The sequence below is a fragment of the Diabrotica undecimpunctata genome, chromosome 1 (assembly GCF_040954645.1).
Source record: "Diabrotica undecimpunctata isolate CICGRU chromosome 1, icDiaUnde3, whole genome shotgun sequence".
Classification (NCBI taxonomy): domain Eukaryota; kingdom Metazoa; phylum Arthropoda; class Insecta; order Coleoptera; family Chrysomelidae; genus Diabrotica; species Diabrotica undecimpunctata.
The window spans coordinates 102,984,292-103,003,018 of record NC_092803.1 but is presented as its reverse complement, the minus strand read 5'-3'; the positions used below and the strand labels follow the sequence as shown (position 1 = coordinate 103,003,018).

The 18,727-nt window shown below is 34.7% G+C and overlaps 1 protein-coding gene across 1 annotated transcript in view; it reads left to right on the top strand.

Annotated features, from left to right (window-relative positions):
• The window catches only part of LOC140451783 (uncharacterized), a 29,991-nt gene extending 22,717 nt beyond the window's left edge, over nt 1-7,274 (top strand). The window contains exon 7 of the mRNA XM_072545641.1: nt 126-7,274. Within this exon, the coding sequence (XP_072401742.1) occupies nt 126-173 (48 nt within the window). The 3' untranslated portion in view covers nt 174-7,274. The remainder of the gene's footprint in view (nt 1-125) is intronic.
• The last annotated feature ends 11,453 nt before the right edge of the window (nt 7,275-18,727 follow it).

Below are 18,727 nucleotides of genomic sequence, written 5' to 3'. Positions count from 1 at the left end.
CATAATATTTTTAAAATTACTTAACAGTGCATTCAAATTGAAAATTATTTATTTTTTACTTATATATACTTACATAATTAACACTATATTTTATTTCATTTAATTTATTATTTGTTCATTTCCAGCTCTTTCCATCTGTCTGTGTTGTGCGGCTTACATCCAGTTATTGCTAACACGCTTCAGGTCGTCAGTCCATCTAGTTGGTGGGCGTCTTCTGCTTCGTATTGCTTTTTGCCTTGGTCTCCACTCTAAAATACTTTGTTATTTTTATGTAATTTATAGTATTGTTGTAGTTTACTTCTCCATACTACTCTTTTGGTAGTTTTTTTTTCTAATCAGATTAGATTGTAAAATAATAATCTAATCCGGCTGTTTTACAATCTTTCTCTTTTATCAATTTGACATCTAATAAAGATATATTTGTCTGATTCTGCTTTTTCATCTTATGTACGTATCCCAGCATCGTAATTTTTGTGCTCTTACAAAAAAATCTGGTAATGTTTGATACCTCATACAGATCAAAATGTTTACTTGTTCTTTTTTTCCACCCATCCCTGGTGTTGTACCTCCATATTATATCCTCTAAATATATTTTCTCCCAGCTCTTTACCGCATTCTTTGATTTTTTAATATCTATGTTTTTCTGGCAAATATTGCTATTATTTAAAGTTGTGTATAGACCTCTTTTGTTTTTTTTTTCGATACATGTTTGAATTTATTAAGTTTTGAAATGCTGAGTTTTTATTAAAATGCTATACATTGATGTTTGTTGCTAGATATACATTATTTCTCTTCCCTCCACTTATCTTATCATTATTTCGAGAATCAAATTAAACATTGCTGTTGATAGTGAATCTCCTTTTCTGAGTCTACATTTCATCAAAAGTTTCTTGATTTTTTTTCACATAATTTTATTTTCCGTTTTGTCTACTGTCATTCATAATACATTTAACCGCAAATGACCAAATTTAGGGAAAATTATATGTAGACATAATATGTCCTATGTAATGGGTGTTTTTTAGACGTATAACTTTGAAATGGAATAAAACTAAAGATGATTTTTTTAAATTAAATGATTTTGACTTTAATTAATAGCTAATCTTTTGGCATTATAATTTAAATATTGTAGCGAGATTAAATAAAACGAGGGTTCGAATTTATATAAATATATTTATTTATAACTTTACAGTTCGGTACTATCTTATCAACTAACTTACTCATAACATCGTTACATATATATATATATATATATATACCAAAAAGTATTATTCTCGAATCTTCTGGGGTAGTCCCACCTCTAATTCGATTACGTGACGTGTTGTTCTGTCTTGCACTCGATACATCGCGAATGTTCTTGATGCCTTTTTCGAGATGCAACCGTTACATGGGCCATGCCGAAAGCATGTTCGTAACACTGCTCCCCTCTTAAATCTGAGCGTCCCGATCAGCAACTCTATTTGTAGGCCAGGATGGCGGAATCTACAGGACTCTCCAGCTCAGCATGAACCCCTCAGAAAGGAATAACAGTCCACTGTCTTGAAGGATACGATCTCTTCTGTTTAATGCAACACATAGTAATTCTTACGCCGGTTTCTCGGAAGATCACTTTAAACATGCTTCTGACAATCTTCCAATCCAGATTATCTAGTGCATGGCCTATCTTGGGTAAGGCCAAATTCTTGATGTCGTAATTGCACACAATTTTCTTCAAATAGTTAGAGCACGCCATATATCCTCGTAGCTTGCCCTGTCTGTATAAGACTTCCTGGTCACCATATACAGCAAAGATCGAGAACCATCTTCTAATCTCAGTACTCTTCCAACTTTAGGCTGCTGGTTTTTTAACTCGTCCAAACGACCGAATTTTTTATAAAATACGGATGAGATTCCTTTAGTCATCTCAAGATCCTGGGCAACACAGTGGGCTAGAGAGACGTTATGCGAAACACTAAAAAGATCCTGCTGAACTTCTGTGGTCACGCCGAATCTAGCACTCTTTCTCTCTGCGTAATTTGACATAAACTCATTAAACCTTGGTCGCCGGACATCTTTGATCTCATGTTGAAGGGTTCGGGCTTCTTCTGTTTCATTTGAGCCAGCATAAGGTGCAAGACGATTTATGTGAAGTACTTTTCTTCTTAATTCGGCATATTACGTCATTTATTCTCTTTTTAATTTCATACGGACCCTCCCATTGTTTTTGCAGTTTAGGAGTCAAGTCACGACGACGTTGTGGATTATAAAGCCAAACAGGATCACCTACTTCATAGCTTTCATTCTTGCATCGAGAATCATATTGATCTTTCATTCTGTCACTGGCTAACTAGATGTGTTGTTGGGCAAGTTCATGAATGTCGTTCATTCTTAACTTCAGGCGGTCGACATAATCTTCGCTTGCAACATGTTCTTCGGAAGGTCTGCAGCCAAACTCTAGGTCGTAGGGCAAACGAACTTCACGTCCTAACATCAGGCAAGTTGGAGTCTGGCCTGTAGTTTCATTCACGGCCGAGCGGTAGGCCATTAGGAATAAATGAATGTGCTGGTCCCAATCTCTTTGATGTTCTGATACAAGTTTGGACAGGTGTTTACCCATCGTTCGGTTCATCCTCTCGACCATTCCATCTGATTGAGGATGCAGGGGTGTCGTTCTGGTCTTATTGACACCAATCAATTTATAAACGTTTTGGAAAAGGGTTGACTCGAAGTTTCGCCCTTGGTCGGAGTGGATCTCCAAAGGAACACCAAATCGGCTGAAGAATTCTTTAACAAGTACCTCTGCAACGGTAGCAGCTTCTTGATTTGGTATCGCGTAGGCCTCAGCCCATTTCGTAAAATAATCCATAGCTACCAGGACATATTTATTTCCATCATTCGTTTCTGGAAGTGGACCTGCAATGTCGATTGCTACTCTTTCCATAAAACTACCAACATTGTACTGTTTCATGGGTGCCTCCTTTTTACCAACTGGACCATTACTGGTTGCACACAGTTCACATTTCCGGCACCATCTGCTTACATCATCTTTACAGTTCACCCAATAGAACCGTTCTCGAACCTTTTGCAGAGTCATCGTAATACCAAAGTGTCCACCTGATGCACCGTCATGTAACCGACGCAATACTTCTGACACTTTACTTTTAGGTACAATCAACTGAAGCTTAGATTCTGTACCATCATCGTTCTCAAAGGTTCTATAAAGAAGATAATCTTTTAACACTAGGCAATTCCATTGGCTCCAGTAACACTTGACTTCTGGACTACATGCACTAATGTCTTGCCAAGAAGATCTTTCACTTCGACGCATCCAATCCAATACTCTTTTTATACGTGGATCATCTGCTTGAGCGTCTTGTAGCTGTTGAGGTTGCCAGTGATTATTAATGACGGTGGTTCGTCTCACGGGGCAAAGTCTTTCTTCTAATTTAAGACAGTGATTACAATTTGCACTGCACGGCCGTCTCGAAAGGGCATCAGCATTTGAATGAACTCTGTTAGCCCTGTGTTCGATCTCGTAATCATATTCTTGTAATCATTCTAACCATCTTGCCATCTGGCACTCTGGATTACGGAATTGTAGAAGCTATTTTAGAGCTGCGTGATCCGTGCGAAGAAGAAACTTTCTGCCATACAAGTATTTATGGAAATGCTCGCAAGCCTTTACTACGCCTAGCAATTCTCTCCTAGTAACACAATAGTTTCTTTCTGGTTTCGACAAGACTTTGCTAAAGTAAGCGATGACTTTCTCCTGCCCATCTTGGATTTGGGAGAGAACAGCTCCTATTGCACTGTTGCTTGCATCGGTGCCCAACACAAATTTTCCTGCTTGTCTAGGGTAGCTTAAAATCGGTGCGCTGATCAGAGCCATTTGTAAGTGTTCGAAAGCTCTTTGACACTCTTCGCTCCATGTATATTCTTTGCCTTCTTCTGTCAACTTTGTTAATGGCTTGGAGATGTTGGCAAATCCTTTGACAAAACGTCGGTAATATGTACATAGGCCAAGAAAACTTCTAATTTCGTGTTTATCTCTTGGTACTGGCCAAACCTTAATTGCTGCAAGTTTTTCAGGATCAGCTGTTACACCATTACTTGCTACAATATGTCCCAAGTACTTCACTTCTCGTCGAAACAAGTGGCATTTCTTCGGACTTAACTTCAAATTCGCTGCCCGCAATCGTTGAAAGACTTCTGTCAGATTATTGGCATGTTCGTCGAAGGATCTTCCAACTACAATTACATCATCCAAATAAACCAGGCATGTTTTCCATGTTAGACCTCTTAAAACTGCCTCCATTAATCTTTCAAATGTGGCAGGGGCATTATATAAACCAAAGGGCATAACTGTGAACTGCCAAAGCCCTGATCCTATCGAGAATGCGGTTTTTTCACGATCCGCTGGCTCCATGTCTACTTGCCAATATCCACTTTTCAGATCGAGTGTGGAGAACCAACGAGAACCAGAAAGTGTATTCAAAGTATCGTCTATTCTGGGCAAAGGATAACTATCTTTTTTAGTTACCGCATTGAGCTGTTGGTAGTCAATACAAAAACGTGTTAAACCATCTTTCTTCTTTACTAGCACTACTGGTGATGTCCATGGACTGTTTGATGGTTCAATTACCCCTTGTTTGTTGCATATCTTTGATGATATCTTCGGCTTCATCTCTTTTCGCAAATAGAAGTCGTCTAGGTTGTTGTCTGATTGGCTCAGCGTCTCCGGTATTAATTTTATGCTTTACTATGCTTGTTTTGCCATTATCCTTCTTATCAATGGCAAAAACATCTTGAAATTCTGACAGCATAGACTTCACTTTTTTAGTTCGTTCATCATCAATATCTTGGCACGTTTTAATCATCGTCTCAACAAGCTCCTTTGGATACTTAGATTTCGACGGTTTCTCATTAGTATTCATGGAACAAATCGAAGCTACGGGAACACACTGTCCGATCAAAGTTCTTTTGCTTATCTTAATAGCAGTTCCCTTTAAATTCATAACTCTTACAGGAACGACATCTCGAATTCTCACCAAAGCTTTTGCTGTTAGGAACTCGGCATTGTTCACATCTTCGACCATCCTTAAACTTCCCTCTCGGCAGTAACCATCAGGTCTGGTCATCAAAATTTTCTCACTATTACCGGGTATTGTTTTTCACAAGTAGTTATTAAGCTGATAACATCTTCTTTGTATTCATGAAACGGCAACTCTTCACCACTGATCTCGAGAACTCCATCTTTGACATTCAATACAGCCCCAACTTTCCGTAGTAAATCCATCCCCAATATGAACTCGTCGGAGATCTTTGCAATTAATACTCTATGTTTCACTGTGGTCTGGCCAATGGATACTGACATATTAGCCTCGCCATATGTATTAATTATCTCACCAGTTGCTGTTCTAAGCTTTACTGTCGCAGGCGATAATTTAACTCATAGTACTTCTGGCCGTGCAATAAATAGTTTTTGTTGCACCTGTATCTACCAAAAACGATCTACATTTATTATCGATACGACCCTCGATGTATAAGCTATGAATTCCACCGGAGGACGTAATGTTCACAGTTACTATGGGGGCTATGTTTCTTGAGGTCGGCAGTTGCCCCTTGGTGTCGACCCGTTTTAGTTTTCCGACTGTTGTATCATTTTCTTGCAATTACGACCTACGTCACCACAATTCCAACATCTGGGCTCGCGTCTCTTCGGCATCGTGTTACCAACTTCTTTTCGTACCATTTCTTCCAGACGTTCATTGTTTGGTTCGTCGCCCTCTTCAATGGGTTTTACTTGATTGGTCCGTGAAGTTTGACTAGCTGTTTCATGTTCCAAAGCAATAGCGAGCGCTTCATCTAGAACTTTCGGTCTTGCTAGTCGTAGAGCTTTCTGTAATTCATTGTATTTTAACCCATTGACGAAGATATCTACAGCAATTTCTTCCAACATGTTGTCTGGTGCCTCTGGATAAGCTAACCGCACTATACGACCGACATCTGCTTCAAACTCTTGCAAATTTTCACTTGCTCGTTGAATTCTACTTCTTAATTGCGCCTTGTAGACTTGTTGTAGATGGGTTTGTAACCATCTTTCGTAACGTTTGTCTAGTCTAGTGAACGAGGTCTGGTAACATTTTTCTTGACCCTTAGGAATCGATCTTAGGATATCTTTTTCTTGTTCTGTCCAATGATTGGCTGTCGCAATAGCTTCAAATTCTATAAGGTATATGAACCAAGAAGAATTTCCATTAAATGGTGGCAATTTGAATCGCATATTATGTGTCGTTTCGTCTCTAGGTGATTCTTGTTTCACTACCGGATCTAAGGCTATTGTATTAACTGGTGGTAGCACTTTTGTATTGGTTATCATGGTCTCTAACTGTTTGATCTTCTACGTTGTTTACATTTTTCTGTATCTTATCGAATGTTTTAGAAACTTCTTCAAATTTCTCATTGTTTTGATTACATACTTCTTGAATTATTTGAGAAGTCTCGTCGAATCTTCTAGATACATTTTCGAATTTCTCGTCGTTTTGTCTAGCTGCTTCTTTAATAATTTGAGAAGTTTCTTCGATCATTTGTGACGTTTCATCGAATCTTTTGGAAACATTCTCGAATTTATCATTTTTTTTTAGAAGATTGTTCTATCATTTGCGAGACATTTTTGATTTTCATTAAAACTGCTTCTTCTGCTGACTGATACTGGAATGTCTCTGGGTCTGCTCCATTCTTGTTGAGAACAGTCTTCAGTCGTTCTTGGAGTATCTTCTTGGACCCGCTGCAGACTTCATCGCGTTCTTCTAGTTGCTCACCCAACTGTTTTACTAAAAGTTCTACTAGCAGCATCTTTGGTCAGGCACACACGTACTTTTTAAATATTCTTTCGTACAAAGATCACTACCGAACTACGCGGATGTTCCCGACGAACAATACTTTTCAAAAGTTCAAAAGTCTTTTTCAAAAATCACTGTTTAATTTATTTTTAACCCCACACCTGACACCAACTGTAGCGAGATCAAATAAAACGAGCGGTTCGAATTTATATAAATATATTTATTTATAACTTTACAGTTCGGTACTATCTTATCAACTAACTCACTCATAACATCGTTACATATATATACCAAAAAGTATTATTCTCTAATCTTCTGGGGTAGTCCCTCCTCTAATTCGCCTACGTGACGTGTTGTTCTCTCTCGCACTGGATACATCGCGAATGTTCTTGATGCCTTTTTCGAGATGCAACCGTTACATGGGCCATGCCGAAAGCATGTTCGTAACAATATTATTTCTGTCATATGACTGTGGTCAATCGTTTCAGGCTTATCGGCGTAGACTAGCAACTTCCCATATCTCCACAGAAAATAATCCGGCGGTGTCAAATCGCACGATCTTGGAGGCTAACTCACGGGCTCGAAACGTGAAACTATGCGGTTACCAAACGTTTCTTTCAATAAATCAATGATAACGAGCTATGTTACATGTTGCGCCGTGTTGTTAGCTCCTGTACTTCATCTTGTACTTCATGGTTGTTCAATTATGGAATGAAAAGTCTAATCATGGCTCTATAGCCGTCACTATTGACTGTAACGTTCTGGCCAGCATCGTTTTTGAAGAAGTATGGACCAATATATAATTCACCAGCCCACAAAGCACACCAAACAGTCAATTTATCTGGATGTAATGGTGTATCAACATACACTTGAAGATTATCTTCACTCCTAATACGGCAGTATTGTTTCTTGACATAGCCATTCAACCAACAGTGAGCTTCATCGCTAAACAAAATTCGCTTATAAATATCAGGATCAACGGCAATCTCGTTTTGGGCCAATTCACAGAATCTACGCCTTGCTAGGTATTGGTGTAGCTTCAATTCTTACACTAGTTGGATTTTGTAAATACACAAACTAAGATCTTTCCGCAAAATCTTTAATAAAGTGAATGGACACATATCCAACTGCTGTGAACGATGGTGGATATACTGATTCGGGTCTTCCTCTATGCTACGGTCTACATTAGCAACAACTTCTCCTATACACACTGTACGATATCTCTGTCGATGCGTATTATCATTTAGAGTAAACGTGGTGCAAAACCGTTCCATGGTTAATTGAATTAATTGATCTGATGCACGATTATGTTGATTACGCATTTCGAACAGAACCATGATTTTCAAAATAAATTTGCACAATTTGGAAGCGTTGTTCAGGCGTCAGTCTATTCATGCTTAAATGCCAAACCAAACTACCCGTAAATCACTTGACAGCTGTCAAAATGGCCACCAGTTAAAAAAGTATTGCCAACTTACATTTCCATACCTTTAAAAAAAAAACATCCATTAAATACTTAATAAAAATTTTTCTGCTATAGTTTTATAGATGTCTTAGTAGTTTGTTGATTGTAATTTTTTGTTTACTGAAACTTTAACATGTTCCACTTTTATGTTTATACTATATTATTGCTCTCGTCTTTCCAGAATCCTAGTATTCATATTTTTAACTCATTAAGTGACCAGAGTGTGCCTGTAATTTTATGCCATTACTTTTCGGTTAACCGGATTAATGATCTATACCTTCTCTCAGTTTCTTATACAATCTTCAGGGAATTATTTTAATAAGTCTTAAGCGTATAACTTATCAATGTCCCTATTTTCTACTGGGAACAGTTTTTCGCAAAAATTATATCTTTTATAATGTAGTAAAGATGCATTAGAATTTGATATTTATCAACGGATAAATATATATTATATATACATATATATATATATATATATATATATATATATATATATATATATATATATCTACACTTTGATATGACACTGATTTTTAGGTAAAAATATATTTATTACTAGTTATTTACTTATGAAGACAATAGAAATACGCAATTAAAATGCAGGGGATTTAAAAAATTGTAGTATTTCCAGGGATTTTCATTGTAGGTGTATTACTATATTAGAAATTGAACAAAAAACTTTCGAGAATTTCTCATGTTTTAGTCTTAATAAGTGTAAGTACCAAAAAATCTAAGTTAATACACATATTTTATATTTCATGTTTATTTTTAAGTGTTTGATCTTTTTCACTTTAGTGACGTTGTAATTTTTGGAATGTGAGATATGTATAGGTTACTTAAAAGAATATTCTTGACTTATTGGTTTATTGTTTTAAATATGAGTTGATAATGACCCATGTTTCAATGGTTGGGTAAATTGGTATCTCGAATTATTTTGAAATGTAGCTATTTAGACGCGTGCTAAAAATTTCGTAGATGGTTAAAGCTGTCGACATGGATGTAACATATTTAACCTCCAAAAAAAGGAAGACAGATTTCTTATCTCGGCTATATGTTTAAAGTTAAATATTATTCTTTACTACAGTTACAAATAAAAGGCATAATTGAAGAACAACGTGGAATTGGGTGGATTGTTCTTAGAATATTTTTTTTATTAAATATATTATTAAATTAGATAAATTCTTTAAGTGAAGTTTTTTTTTGATAAGAAGAATTCAAGTGTACATTTTCTCATAAAGTAAAGGTCGTGTAACCTATTGGCTTAGGTCTAGTATTAGGATTTTCAATTAGCGTAAGCGCCCCTAACATACTACTACTTACGTAGTCGGAACACAGTTTGCATCTGTAGGTAAAGACGGCGAAGGAAAATTAAGACATAAAACTAGATCTTTTTTTTTTAATTCACTTAATCCTTCTAGACTGCGTCACTTAATACAGTTGTTTATTTTTAAAATCAAGCACTTTATAAATTTTTTTTATATCAATCATTGACTATATTGCTTAAAAACTTCCTAAAATGGGTCATTATCAACTAATTATTTAGCATAAATACATTTTTTTTTTATATATTATAGTGGTTTAACTCAGGAGTTGGGAATTAACTTTAAGCTTTGCTTTCACAAAATTTCTGTGACTTTTAAAATGGATTTAAACCGTATAATTCTATTGTTTATAAATAAAAAAATTGAAGTAATTATTAATTATTAATTTACTTCGAGCTTCTAAATTTGTTCCAAATTGATGAACAAATTTGCGACATGGGTTTTATATGTAAACAAAGAAAGTGGATATGTGTAGAGCTATTTCTAGATGGGTGTCAAAGAGATTTCGTAGAAAGACAATTTAGAAAATGATTTCACTTACTTTAGTGATTAAGAATCATGTAAGATTTTTTTAATGTATCGATTTTAAAAATAATCGAATTCGAAGTTCAGCATGTAGAATTCACAATGTTCATAATTATTTCTGAATTATCTTTATTGTTTCATAATATTAGAAAGTTGGGCAGTTAACTTTAAGAATTTCTCAACACCGAATAAAGAAAGAGATGTTTACAAAATTGTCAATTGTTAATACTCAGTCTGTTCACCTCTTCCGCAAAGATCGTACCAAACATGTCAAAATACTTCACTTGAGAAAGTTGTGTTTTGACTGCCAAACACTTGTCCTGAGTTTGTTAATTTATTTTTTGACAGTTTAAAAATATGTAGAGCTTCTCAGTGTTTTTTTATATAATTTTATTGCCACCATTCGTTAATGTTACAACTAGGTGAGTCGGTCCATTATTAAAGAAGATGCACAAGTCCAAGTGATATCATTATATGATTATAAAGATTAAATTGGTAACAATTAATCTATAACATTGCACCTATAACTAATAATTTGTAAGTCAACATGTGTATACTTAACACTCGGAAGCATGTTTATGGGTGGAGAAAAGAATACCGACTAATAATAGAAATATCTATAAAGTTCATACTAAACTATGATACTGCATGATTCGCTCATGTAGACAATAATGCTTACATACACATGTACGTACGTAAGTATGTACATCGACATACGAATGTAATTCGTTCCGTAATCTTATTCGTATGTCAAATTGCTCGTATGTCAAAGCAATTTTCCCCATTGAAATTAACTGAAATGTCATTAATCCGTTCGTCTCCAAAAAAAAAACACGTTAGTTGTTTTTGTTAAGTGTTTTTAAATAATATAAATGTATTTAAAAGAAGAAACATTTATTTATAAGTAACAAAAAATATGTACATACATATTCTGTAAAAACAAAAGAAAAAGTGAAGTGCTTACGGAAGCGCTTAATTTTTGTCAGTGGTCTCCGGTTTTTTCGTCACACTTTGCTCATTTTCATCTGCAGATTGTTTAAAATAACTCTCCAAGGAGGTTTGTTTCTTCCTCCCTTTCAGAATATTGCGGAAATGTGTTAGGCAAGTTTCGTTGAACAACACGACCAGTTTGTAACTTTTTCGGGGTGATTTTTATCCACGAACTCTGCAACTTTCTCCCACATTCTCAGGATCTCCTTTATATCTCTTGTAGAGACGTCTTCCAATTCTGGCTCCTCTTCAAAACTAATTTTTCGTCGAACTACCGTAGGCTGCTGCGGATGTAGTTTGTCTAACTCATCGGTTGTCAGCTTCTGGGATTGTTTCTCGTTCACATCTCTTTCATCCACCTCCAGACCCATGGATTTTCCAAGAGAAACAATCTCATCTACCACTGACACTTCGGGTTCCAGCCCTTCGTAGGCCCTTTCATCTACATCCTCAGGCCACAGCTTCTTCCATGCAGAGGTCCTTGTTGTAACACCTAGCCAGGCCTGCTCAATAATTCTTTTTCATATTACTATGTTAAAGTGGTCCTTCCAGAACTCTCGCAGGGTAAGGTTTGTGTTCTCCGTCACCTCAAAGCAGCGCCTAAAAATGTGCTTGGTATACAACTTCTTAAAATTAGAAATCACTTGCTGATCCATGGGCTGCAAGATAGGAGTGGTGCTGGCTGGTAGGTAGAGAATCTTTATAAACTTGAACTCTTGGAGTAAATCATCTTCGAGATTTGCTGGGTGAGAAAGGGCATTATCGAGGACAAGAAGGATTTGCAAGGGTAGGTTGTTTTGCTGTAGATATTTTTTAACAAAAGGGGCAAACACCAGGTTTATCCATTCTACAAAGAATTTCCTGGTGACTCACGTCTTTGAATTTGCCCTCCACATAACTGGCAGTTTTTCTTTTAAAACCTTATGTGACTTGAAGGCTCTGAGATTTTCTGAATGGTACACTAGAAGAGGTTTTATTTTACGGTCGCCACTCGCATTGGCGTAAAGTAGTAGAGTTAATCTATCTTTCATAGGTTTGTGACCTGGCATCGTCTTCTCCTCTGTCGTTATGTAAGTCCTATTCGGCATCTTTTTCCAGAAAAGCCCTGTCTCGTCACTGAATACTTGCTGGGGGATGTATCCTTTGGCTTCTATCAGTTCGAAAAACGTTTTGATGTAAACCTCAGCTGTTTTCACATCCGAACTTGCTGCCTCACCATGCCTGAATACGAAGTGAATGCCGGTCCTTTTTCTAAAGTTGTCAAACCAGCCCCGACTGGCTTTAAACGAGTCTTCCGATTCATTATTTGTGAAAGTGTGTGGATCTGCTTTAGCAAATCGCTCGTGATTTCTCACATATGATGCTTTGTGTTAAGGTTCCTCCTTGAAGCTGCTTCTCTGTCGCCCACACCATTAGTAGTTTCTCCATCTTTTCATGGAGAGAAGTTCGGAGCTTAGAAAGTATTGTAACGCCCTTAGCTGGCATTATACCATTTATCACATCTTTCCGTTTAAGTACAGTATATATCATTGATGTGGTACGCCCCTACTCGCCACTGTAATCCTCGTCAAGTCAATTACTCGTACACCTTGCTCATGTTTTTCAATGATTTCACGTTTTAGTTCAATAGATATCATCTTCGAACCCATGGTTTTAAAATTAAATGTAATATTGTAATGCACAAAAAGCACAAAACGCGAACCCAACTTATCAACAATACTTCGAAAATGAGGGAAACAAGCAAAGCAGATAAACAGAGGTCTATAGTAAAAATTTACACATTGTAAATTACACCGACATCCAGAGTGCAATATGATTAGTATTAGAATCCGAATTTTTGTCGGATTTAACTTCCAATGACCATTTAATTTGTCGGCCCAAATAATAGTCACGTACTGTAAAATGATCTTTATGGCGAGGCCGTTAAGATCTATTACCAGTAAAACTACCTTTTATTTACAAAGCAAATTAGAAGTAGTCAAATAAGAGGTATGAATTTGAATAAAAACCGATTCCTCCTATCTCAAATCTTGCTCTCATCTCAAAACAAAATATCACTCGCTCCGCGACTCGTATCTCAAAACACTCGTATATTAGGGCGCTCGTATATCGAGGTACCACTGTACTTCGGCTATGAAACAAAGACGTAAACCATAATTAAAACCCTTGAACTAAATACGAATATATTCACCATGGTCAATATTCGGTTTAGTTTAAGCAGAAGTTTAACATCACTTTGAGACATAAAAACGTGCAAATGCGTTATTTTAAGCAAAGTAAATAAAAGAAGAGAAGTCTATAGGACTATATAAAGGAATAGAACATACTGATATTAGGAAGCTTAATCAAGTTATAAATGAGTTGGAAACGTCCTACACCTAATAAAAAATAAAACGACGGTGGTCTATTCAAGTGTAGAAAAGCTGGTGACTGCAGTAACATGAAATTGGTCTGAATACATTGCGAAAATAATAACAGATTTAAGAGGGGAATGATGAAATGGAGAATTCCAACGAAATGAGAGGTGGTCTACAACCGGAGAGTTGTTGAGGGTTATGCAAACTAGTATTATATTGTGCTGTAATAATTTTGATCACAATTATTTATTTGAAGCGGTACTGTCTAATTGTATAGTTTATAATCATTTCAAAATGTCACTAGTATTTTAGATTGCTTATATTTTCTTTGCCCAGCTCCTACTATAAAAAAATAAGTCCATGTAAGGTACAAACTAATTGCCAATGTTGTTAAATAGGTTAGATGTTAAACGAGTTATATTCTTCCAGTTGTTAACTAGTACTGGTATAAGACTTAATGTAGAAAACAGTTATGATAAATGGGTTAATATTAAAATCTTAAATTGTTAAATTGCAAATTTTTATTATAAAGATTAGTAAGATTTATTTTTTAATCAAAGTCGGTAAATTGTACTAATTATAATGCTCACAAGTATTAACTAGATTTCAATACATTAATAGTTGTAGTCCTTTTTAATTATATCTTAATCCATTTATCAAATTTCATAGTTAAAAATGTACCTAAAGTTTCTTGTTTAAAGCTTCATATTTTAATTTGCGAAACGTATCGGAAAAGTCTATAGATATTTTTATTAATATATTTATTTTTTATATAATTTATTTAGATCAAAAATAATCATTTATAGTATTATATAATAGATTTTAAATATACAACACAATATGATTCAATTTATAAAAAATGACTAGAGCACCCATACCTAATTTTTTTAAACCTTTTTGTTTAGTTAACAAAAAAAAATCCTCAGCATTGATTAAAATTAAGTTTCATACAAGTATGGTCTCCAATTCATAGAAAAATTATATTTTGTGATTGTAAACTTGAGATATATCGGTCCACTCTGCTACCAGAAGCTTCGTTTTCACTGAAACATGCCACAATGGAGACTGTGCTGGCTATGGCAATATATCAAGGTACTGCTGAGCTGTTAGTAATCGATTTGGAAAAACGAGATCCGTTCTGCCGCTCATCATTACTACTTCTCATATCATTATTGTACCACTTCCAGCGTAATCTTCCTGGACATTTATCACACGTGATTGCCAAATTTTTCCAGACAATTTCTTAGAAAATCTCGGCCTATGATTCCATCGTGCTCATGCTACAAGTGTATCTAAGTACAATCTAAGTGCTGCAATTGTTGCTTGCCTTCTAGCGCTTAAATATAAAAATATATATTTAGCTGCAGTTATAACCCGTCCAAGGATATTGCTGGACAGGACTTCCAGTTTCACAAAAACATCGCCATATTGTGATACTGCACGAGATATGCATGAGTTCAGCTACCTAAATTTTCTACATGGTCGCTTGAATAATTACTACAGTTCTAATCATGTGGTCTAAAATTAATTGCAGCCCTTTTATAATAAAACAAATTTTTATTCTCCCCTTAAAGAATAACTATATAGCATAAATTAAATCGAAACCACTAGATTATTTATTGAAGTATAAAACTTTTTCCCTACTTTAATTACTTTTTAAAATGATCTGATAAGATGATATATATACATATATATATATATATATATATATATATATATATATATATATATATATATATATATATATATATATATATATATATGTATATATATGTAATATATATATATATATATATATATATATATATATATATATATATATATATATATATATCCAAAAATGATGACGATGATTATTAAAAATTCTCTTTTGATCAACAAATTTGTTGAATGGATGTCGTTTAGAACAGATGAAATTCTTACAGATTAAACATTATGTTGATCTTTTTCCTAGTCTGGTGCGGAAACTAGTCGAGTGAATGCTTTCGAAAAAGTACAGCGCTAGATATTTCATCATAGGTTATGTAAAGTTTAAATCAGAAGACTTTTTGGTTCAACAAGCACATTATAAACAATTGAAGCACATTGGAGATTGCATTTTTACAGTTGCATCTTACGATTCTTCTTAGCAACGTTGATTGAATAACCCAATATTCAATCCACGCTAGCAACAAAAAGTATGCAAGTACCAAAGTAATCCCCTTTCCTTCAAATATTAATTTTGCATGTCAAAATACAAATAATTATACAGTGCTCGTCTAAAGTCCGCCCTCAACTATTTTCTGAATGATGAACCTAATTGATGTATGAACCTAATGAAGTATATTTTAAATCAGATCACATGGCAACAAAATTCCTTATTTGAAAACTCTAGTATTACTCAGTATATTTCTAGATTTTTGTGCGATTATGTTGCGCTGTTGTTAAATGGCTAACTTTCAATACCAATAATACTTTCTTCTTCTTCTTCTTCCTCTTTATTAGTAATTGTGCTTATTTATTGGCGGATTAATATCTCTATGGAAGGTCACTCCATCACTCCACCTTTTGCGTGGTCGTCCGATACTTCTGCCGATTGGTGACTTATCTCTTGCTATTTTGACGACAATGGGTCTCCCCCATTCTGGTTATGTGATTATTCCATTCTTTTTTTTTATTTTGTGTTCATTCATTTATACACTGTACGTTACATTTTCTTCTAATGTCTTCACTTTTCTTTCGATCTCTTAATGTATTTCCTGTAATTCTTCTCAGTACTCTCATCTTTGCCGTTTTTAGTAGCGTTTGTGGTGTGGCTGTGTCGGTTCTTGTTTCTGAGGCATATGTCATTATTGGTCTTACACTGGCTTTATAAATTCTTGACTTCATCTCAGTGTTAATGTGTCCGTTTCGTCATATAGTGTTATTAAGGCATCCTGCCAGTCTATTTGATTTTTGTAGTTGATCTCTCACTTCTTTGTCCAGGTCTCCATAGCTGAACAGTGTAATTCCAAGGTATTTTATTTCCATTACTTGTTCAATAGATGTCATCAATTTCTATTTTACATCTGGTTATTTTTTTGCTGATTACTATTGTTTTAGTGAGAGAGATGAGATTTTCGTATTAAATTCTTTTGGTCTTTTTTAAATCCGTGGACCAGTCTTTGCAGACTATCTTCATGTTGGGTTATCAATATTGTTTCGTCTGCGTAACAGAGTATTTTTATTTCTTTGTTTCCCATTCTGCATCCTCTTCCTTTGTTAACGCTTTTGATGATTTCATCCATGATTAAATTGAAGAGCATAGGGCTCAATGGGTCCCTCTATTTTATTCCGCTGCCTATTTCTATAGGTTTTGTAAGTTGTCCATCTATTCTGAGTTCCATTTTGTTGTTTTGGTAGATGTTTTCAATAATTTTTACCCAATAATACCTCTGTGTAAACAAATATATGGACTACACCTAATAATTTGGTAGTAATCAGCGTTTTCGCAAAACACTCAAATATGTATATTTATTTTTCTCATAGACGTATATATTAACATAGACCGAGCAGTCTGTAGAGCTAAGTGACGACATCATCTGTGTTTTCGTTTTTACTTGTGTCTCTATCTTACATCAAGTAAGTATAGCAGCGTCAATTTCTTCTTTTTTATTTTTCTAATTTTTCACAATCTGAGAATTAATTTGTTTTGTTATAGACACCTTCTGTCAAACATATGACGTCATAGACATTTTTATTAAACGACAGTATATGGGATATACATCATTTAAAAGCTCTTGTAACACAGTATGCTTCTAAATTTTTGTACGATTCCATCCTGTTTTTTCAAATTGGCGACTGCTGAATTGTGGCAATTATCTTAAATTGACTTCCAGTAGAAGAACACCTAAAGAATAACTCTTTCCTATTTTTAGGAGCTTGCTAAGTTTTACAACAGTTATCAAGTGATGTATCACATGCCATTTATTATAATTTAAGAGAAACTTCGACGAATTCATACTTTTGATAGATGTCAATAAAAAATAAATGAATTCTAGAAAATGTGCGAGTCTGAAAAAAGAAATTCACCTGTTGGAGCATTGTTCATTAATATTAAACAAAGAAGAGAAAGTGGACAGAATTTGACAAAAATCTAAAAGTGTACTGACTGACAAAAGTGCTTTTAAATGATGGTATATCACATTGTCTTCTTCGACCTTTAATTTTGTTCATAAGATATTTGACACCTCTTAGAATATGGCCTAGGTATGAGACTTTTTGCTGTTTAACGATATTTAGTAACTATCTTTGGGTATTAGCTCTACTTACGACCTAGTCATTTGTTACAGCTCGACTTATTGAGTTTTGAGTAATAGTTATTTCGGATGCTTTAACGGTGTAGCGATTATATTTTAAGTGACCAGGTCTCACTACCCTACATTAGGATTGGCCATATGCAATCTAACATTTTAAGAAGGGGATAAGAAGAATTAAAGCAGTTTCGCTTAGAAGAAGGTAATTACTAAATTTACTTAAATCAGTTCTAGCCAGTGCTACCCGTATCTTTAGTTCTCCGTAACAGTCCTGAATTATTTAAGTTAGTCCTAAAATATTTAAATGTCTCAAGTCTGTCTATGAGTTGGTTGTTTATGTTTAACTGTGCTTGTAAATCGAGCTGTACTGATTATCATCATCTTTATCTTCGCAAAATTAATGTTAAGACCATACTTCCCATCCACATTAATAGTATCCACTATCCTTTGTATTTCCTCGATATTGTCTTCTTTGACAGCCGTATCGTCAGCATATCGTAGAATATTTATAGAGGTTCCATTAGTTTGATGCGTTCTTCATTCTGTTGTGCAAGTTGAAAAATCTTCTACATATATGTGGAGCAGATGGAGATACACTCAATGGAGAAATAGACGGAAACTGGAACTTACTTGTAGAAAATGTTCAGAAGACAATGAATATGGAAAAAATGTAAAGAGACTTAATGAAGTGCTAAAAAACATGGACTTAAATGAATATAATAAAACAACAAATTAGGCATTGATGATGGTGACAGTGATAAAAAATAGAATAGACACAAAACTATAAGATCAAAAGTGCAATAAAAATAAAATTCTTTCGCATATTTTTTTATATTTAGTAGTAGTAATTTGCATATATTTTCATTTATAAGTAACTAGGGATCAACCATAAAAATAAACCTAAATATTAAACATGAAGCACTTGATAGCCTTTATTAGAATTCTCATGAGAGTTATGGAAATTATTGATATTATA